This window comes from Chiloscyllium plagiosum, chromosome 4 (genome assembly GCF_004010195.1).
Source record: "Chiloscyllium plagiosum isolate BGI_BamShark_2017 chromosome 4, ASM401019v2, whole genome shotgun sequence".
Lineage (NCBI taxonomy): Eukaryota > Metazoa > Chordata > Chondrichthyes > Orectolobiformes > Hemiscylliidae > Chiloscyllium > Chiloscyllium plagiosum.
Window position 1 is genome coordinate 137,380,595 of NC_057713.1, and position 7,278 is coordinate 137,387,872.

The 7,278-nt window shown below is 40.5% G+C and overlaps 1 protein-coding gene across 1 annotated transcript in view; it reads right to left on the reverse strand.

Annotated features, from left to right (window-relative positions):
- Positions 1-7,278, reverse strand: part of LOC122549463 (syntenin-1-like) — a 42,715-nt gene that overhangs the window by 9,556 nt on the left and 25,881 nt on the right. Inside the window, exons 4-5 of the mRNA XM_043689322.1 lie at positions 3,145-3,245; positions 2,749-2,910 (exon numbers count right to left, since the gene is read on the reverse strand). Coding sequence (XP_043545257.1) covers positions 2,749-2,910; positions 3,145-3,245 — 263 coding nt within the window. The remainder of the gene's footprint in view (positions 1-2,748; positions 2,911-3,144; positions 3,246-7,278) is intronic.

Here is a 7,278-nt window from a genome sequence, read left to right on the forward strand (position 1 = left end):
GGGGGACAGGGGGCAGTGTTGCACGGGGTTGTGGAGGTGCTGGGCAGGGTTGGGGGCAGGTGGCGGTGTTGTTTGGGGTTGGGGTTGGGGGTGGGGCAACAGGGCCTCGCACGCTGTGTGCTGCTGCAGTATCCTGAACAGGGAGCAGAGTTTAAAAACTCTGAGCCCCAGAGGAAAGGCATTTAATCGATTGACCAAATAATCGATTATCCGAACAAAATAGTGCCTGCCCATCACGTTCGAATAATTGAGGTTTCCCTGCACAAAGTGGAATACATGTACGCTACCACTGGCCATATCATGCAAAAACACATTACATGCATAAATGTAATGTAAGGTTACAGTATCCTGGTGTAAATTAATGATTTTATCAAAGCACAGACAAGTAATAGTGTGGTACGCGGAAGACATTCCAGCCTCCACCCCATCTCATAGGATTCATATACACATATCAAATGTTCCCTTCAACTCAATGTAAAGGTAACAAATGTACATCAGAATGTCAATAATAAATAACAAGCCATTTTAAAAATGCACATAAGGACTGCTGAATTTCTTTACTCTGCTCGTTAAAGGTCAAGGCCAATGATAAAACAAGATACCAGATCACAGTAAAGTCATCACACGTCCTCTTCAGCTCAGTGAAACTATGGAGCAACCACAGATTGATTTTTCCGAACTTGATTTATCTCATTCCATCAGATAACCTTTTATTCCTGCCGCTCAACTATTTGGCTTTGCCTTAAATTAATGCTATTATTAAACCAAACACAGATTTTAAACCAAATGTATCAAAAAGCTCTGCTTTCCTTGAAAGATCTTTACTATTGTAGAAAGAATTCATATTTGGAAATGTTGAATAATTTGCATTTCACAATTTATGAAACATGGTCAAGCACATTTGTTTTCACAAAGATTTTGGCAAGAGTGACAGGCATTATTTTAAAAAGTATAGTGTTTTCTTTTATCATAAGCATTAATCTCAAACTTAAGTGCTACAGCATTTCAAATTGAAATATAGTGTAATTTGGAACTGGGTCAATTATTTTATAACTCTCTGCCTTCAACAACCTCTGACAGGTTTTTGAATAACCCAAATTGGCTAAGTGGTGCTCAAATGCTCAAAGAAAAACATTCACTGAAGAAATAAACAGCAAATCCCAAATATTAAAAGGAACTTTACGCTTTCCAGTTTTCTGATTGCAATGTCATTGCTAATTCTGGCTTGTTTCCAAAGTGGGATTTGCTATTATGATAATTTGCTTCTTCTGTCATGATACTACAAAAGCAGGACTAATGGTAGCATTTTGATTGTGTTGGTCGCTACAACTTTCTCCCACAGCAGGCAATGCAAAGAATAGGTGTCACCTATCTTTCTGATAGTAGATGTTTCTCACGGTTAAGAAATCATTACTATACTGATAAACCCTCTTCCCTGTTCCTATAAGTTAAATGTAGGAAAAAATCACCACAAGGCTTTTCTTGTCAACTATGTCTTGGCAGTTTCTTCAGCTGAATATGTGGGAGAATCAGCACAGACTGCAGTAAAGCCATCTCCACCACACAGTTTTGCAGTCATATAAGCTAATTACTAGCATATCATATCCATCGATAGCAGCCCTGAATGTCAGCATTTGGTGATCCAAGCCACATTTTGTATGAGAAAATGTATGCAAAGACTTTGGATTTTTTTTTTGGTGGGAGTGAAAGACATTAGTTGTTTAAAATTTGTAGTATATAATTTCAGGGTAGGCAAATTGTCTAGATCTTTTCAGACAAATCTAATTTTGTTTGTGGCTAGCATTTAGATGTAATTCTGAAGTTCCCAGCTTTAAAGCAGAGTTTTAACATGGCCTCCACCGTAATAAGTTTGAGAAGCAACTGAATCTGGTTTTTCTAACTGAATCCGCTGGGCATTGTAAGGTTTTTACAGCGCAGCTGTAGTTTCTATGCGCCAGGACCAGGAGGTTCAGGTTCAAGTCCCACCTGCACCCCTGACCATCTTTGAACAGGTTAATTTAAAAATAAAAAGTCAGCTAGACATTTGCATCAGCAGTATAAATACATCCAGCTGAGTGTGACATACAGTACTGCTGGCAGTAAAACGTTTTTCAAAATAAACCTGTTCCTAGGATGTGGGTATTACTGGCAAAACCAACATTTAGCAACCATCCCCAACTGCCCTGAAGAAGGCACTCATGTGCCACCAGTTGAACCACAAGACTCAGAGTGTAAGCATACCTAGTGCTTTTAGGATCAGAACCCAGTAAACGTACAGCAATGCGTTTCTAACTTGGTTAGAAAACAAGTTCCTGAGGCATCTTGACAGGATAGCAGTGTAAAGGATCTTGCCTCTTCTGGGGCAGAAGAGGAGTTAGGGTTTACTATTTTAAATTAAGGAGCATCCAGAGATGAGGTGAAATTCTGAGTGTTAGTTGCCATTGGGAATCTTCCTGAAGAGGCGAGTGGAAACAGAGTCTATCCTTAAGGCAGGATCTCTCTTGCTAAGGAAGTGAAAGGCTGGAGTAGGCAGAAATGTGGATTCCAATCATCTGCCATGATTCTATTAAACAGTGTAGCAGGTAAGAGGGGACAATAGCAGACTCCCGCCATATCTATATGTTCCTAAAAATTGTCCCATCCCCACAGCAATGAAAGCAAAGCTACCCTTTTCCAATAAACATCTTAGCATCTTCCGGCACATTGTAAACTGCTATGTACTTCTAAATTACAGGAAGTGGTACTTACATTGTCAATAGATTTGAGACGAATGCCAATCTTTCCATCCTGATCCTTGCAAAGGATTAATTCCCGGATCCCCTGTTTGATTTCAGCTCTTCGAAGACCCAAATCGGTTCCAGTTACTGGTGCCACCATGTAATTTATACTGGATGGTCTAGCAACAGTTTGCTGTTCAATATAAAGCATATTAAAATCATTTTAAAAACCTTTACAAACATTTCTTCCAACCAAGATCTGAGATTTTTTCCATTCCCATTAGTTTTACACTCACAGTAGTGCAGAAAAATAATCATTTTAGCAGTACTGCTAAGGGAAATCCTGCAGATGTCAAGTTGGATTAGAACTGATTGTAATATCTTGCTTAGAATTTAACAGAAAAGTACTAAGAAATATATCCCTTGCCTGTGGTACTGCAACTGCAGCCATATTTCTTTGTATTTCTTCTTCATTCAGACTGAGTCCCATATAGTCAGACAGTTCAGGGTACAGACGGGGATAAAGGCCTGCAAAAATTTTAAAGGTTGTCAGACCTATTTATTCACAAAAATGTAAAAGTTGCATTAAAAAGAGCTTTACAATGAAGCAATAGAGGTTATACATTTGTCGTAAATCAAGTGACATTGGAAGACTATTTGGGAGAGTGATAACTATATCATCTGGTTTATGTATACTATGGAAAAGGATAACTAACAAACCAAAGTAATTAACTGGGGAAAGTCAAATGCCAGTGGGTGGGAATGTATCTGGGTTTAATAAATTAGAGTCAAAGGTTCACAGGAATACAAGCAGCTAAATAATGGGCAACCTCCAAAATGGAACAGGAACATTAGCAGTTAGAGCAGGAAATGGGCCAATTATAGACAAAGAAGATTTATGCACGGAGACAGAGAGCATTGCTGAAATATTAGATGCAAAGATTTGTTTTCCCAAGGGAAAGCGATGCAAGCCAGGCCATAGTGAAAGCGGGTGGAAATTAGGAACAGGAGTAGACCATTCTGTGCTTCAAGCCTACTCCATTATCTAAGGGGATCACTGCTGATCTATGGCCTAACTCCATATACCTTTGGCCCATCTCTTAAAACCTTCGCTTAAACATTTATCTACGTCAGATGTGAAACTAACAACTGATCTAGATCAATTACCATTTGGAGAAGTGTTCCAAATATCTACCGTGAGCTGAAGTGCTTCCTAACATCTCTCCTGAACAGACTAGCTTCAATTCCCAGACTATGCCCCCTAGTTCTACGATCACCATGTGGAAATAGTTTATTTTTAGCTACTCCATCTTTTCCTGTTACTTGTTGCTAGAATTCAGTTGCTGGAAGAGTTTACAATTATGTACTGATTCGTTAAAGGCAGGACAGGTTACTTAATAAAATATACAATATTTTAACCAGTCTCACATGAGGAACCTTACCGAATGTCTTACTGAAGTCCATATACATTACATCTACTGCTCTGCCCTCAATCCTCTTTGTGCTTTATTAACAGCACAGAATTCAAGAGCAAGATTTATGTTGAACTTCTGCAAAACACTACTTAGGCCTCATCTAAAGTACTGCATTCAGTTCTAGTTGGTAATTTAGGAAGGACAAAGACATTGGAAAGTCTGCAGAAGAGGTTTTATGAGAATTTTTTCCAGGTATATAGTCAGAGACAAACTGCACAGAAACAGACTGTTCGGTCCAACTCATCCACACCAGTTCTGTATCCAAATGGCTTGTTCTCCCTGTATTCCATGAGATCTAACCTTGCTAACCAGTCTCACATGGGGAACCTTATCGAATGTCTTACTGAAGTCCATATACATCACGTCTACTGCTCTGCCCTCAATTCTCTTTGTTACTTCTTCAGAGAATCTATCAAGTTTGAGAGACATGATTCAACATGGTTACTACTTTTATGGGGGTGAAATTCATGCATAATAAATTACGGCAATTCCATGAGTGCTATGGGGAACTGAACCCAGCTGAACTGAACACAAAAGGAGGTTGTCACCTGACCGACCTAATGCGTCTTAAAGGTTTGCACCAAATTCTTATATTCCCCGGTTTTCTCTCATCTGCTGTTGTTTTAGTTTTTCAAACTAACATTTTAAGTTATTATTTCTGATAAGAGTTAGACATTAGACTCAGTCTTACTGATCATTGTTGCCGTGAGAAATCAAAGGCTGCAGGGTAATTATAGTGAAATAAATGCATTTGGGCCTATCATATATAGGAAATGATTGTGTGATAAACTTTGCATCACTTTGAACTAATTATAGTTCTTCCTCAACAATGAACTTCAGAAATCCGCAGCCTAACAAGAGTGTGAATTGCACATTAAAATATAATAGCAGAAATGTTGTTATGTTGAGACAATGAATTTATGCACAGGATAACACTGACTCTCAAATGTTGATCTATTATCTGAAGAACTATGGTCATCTTTTACATGAGATATGGAAAATTCCAGGTTTTTTTGGCCAAAATTTACGAGATCAACTTTTATGTGAATATGTGTGTAATTTGATGTAGCAGCAAAAGTGATATAAGGAAAAAGGAGTGGAGTGTGTTTGGGATGCAATGGAGGCTGGTTCAGTCGAGGATTCAAAAAAAAAAAGGAACTATTATTATTTAAACAGGAGTAAGGTAAAGGGTACAGGATAAAAGCAAGAGAACCACTAAGAAGCTCTGAGGAACAGAGGGACCTTGGGGTGCATGATGAAGACCAGGTTAATAAGGTACTTAAGACAAACAGGATCCTTGCCTGATCAATCATCGCATAGATTATAAGAGTAGTAAAGGTCATGTGGGAGCTGTACAAGAACTTTGGTTAGGATACAGCTAGGGTACTATGTGCAGTTGTGGTCACCACACAAGAGAAAGAATGTGATTGTAGTGGATGGGATGCAAAGGAGATTCACCATGACGTTGCCTAGGATAGAGTATTCAATAATGGAGAGAGGCCGGATAAATGCAAGGTTGCAACAGAGCAAGTCAAGGGCATGGACGAGTGGGGGTGCTATTGGGAGAAGACCTGAAAGGTGTATCAGAGGAGAGGGGAATAGCTACTTTCTATTCACCCCTAGTCAAAGGCTCAATAAGAAGGGGCATCTTTATAAAGTGAAAGACAGAAGGTTTAGGAGATTTAACAAAACCTTTTCACCCAGAGGATGGCAGGGTCTGAAAAAGAGTAGCTGAGGCAGGAAACCTCAATCTTTATAAAAAGAGCTTGGTTGAGCATTCAAATCATAACATTCAAAGCTATGGGCCTAGTGCAGGAAAGTGGGACCAGTGTAGGTAGTAGCATATTTTTGGCAACACAGACTCAATGTGAAGGGCTTCTTCTGTACTATGACTAATTTTATAGTGGCACGAGGCGAAATCTTCATTTGAATAGCCATGCAGACATAATGAGCCGGTCTCCTTTACAGTGTTAAAATGCCCAAAGCTGTTTCAAAGTTAAACTCAAATCAAGCTTCAACAGTTATCAAAAGTAAACGCCTTAGGAGTTCTTGCAGCCAGGGGAGGAATAAAAAGGAGAAAAGATTGAACATCAGTAAGGATATTTTATAGCTCATCTATATATTTAATATATAGCTTAGAACCCATGTGTTTTAAGTAAATAAAGCCTTTCAATATAAAACATTTTCAGTTAAATTCTGAAGTTGAGAATTTATATCATTTACTCTATTTCCTAATTTGAATTAAGTTTAAACACTGCTTTTATGCTCAAACATCAGGATTTCTGCATAATCTCTATTTGCAGCAGAGAACGGCGGGTGCTGGGCGGAAGTGAAGTCTGAGCGCAAAGCCAGTCGGGAAGGTAAGTGATTGTTATTTGAGTGGAGAAGGAACCAGAGACACTACACATGTAGTGTCTCCCACCCTCCGAAGTGTAGAGTAATGGCAGCACAGGCAGTGGAATGTTCCTCCTGCAGGATGTTTGAGGGAGGGGTGACCACTGATGCTCCTGCCGACTTCATCTGCAGGAAGTGCAGCCAACTCCACCTCCTCACAGACCGCGTTAGGGAACTGGAGCTGGAGTTGGATGAACTGAGGATTATTCGAGAGGCTGAGAGGGTGATAGATAGAAGCTACAGGGACATAGTTACGCCAGAGAACAGAGGTAGCTGGGTAACAGTTAGAGGTGGGAAGGGGAGGGGAGGATGCAGGCAGTGCAGGGATCCCCTGTGGTCGTTCCCCTCAACAATAAGTATACCGCTTTGGATACTGTTGGGGGCGATGGCCTAGCAGGGGTAAGCTGCAGTGACCGGGTCTCTAGCACGAGGTCCGGCTCTGAGGCCCAGAAGGGAAAGGGGGAGAGGAGGAGAGCACTAGTTATAGGAGGACAGACAGGCGATCCTGTGGACATGGGCGAGACTCTCGGATGGTTTGTTGCCTCCCGGGTGCCAGGGTCTGAGACGTCTCGGATCGTGTCTTCAGAATCCTTAAGGGGGAGGGTGTGCAGCTAGAAGTCGTGGTGCACATTGGCACCAACGACATAGGTAGGAAGAGGGGTGGGGAGGTCATTCAGGAGCTCAGGGAGTTA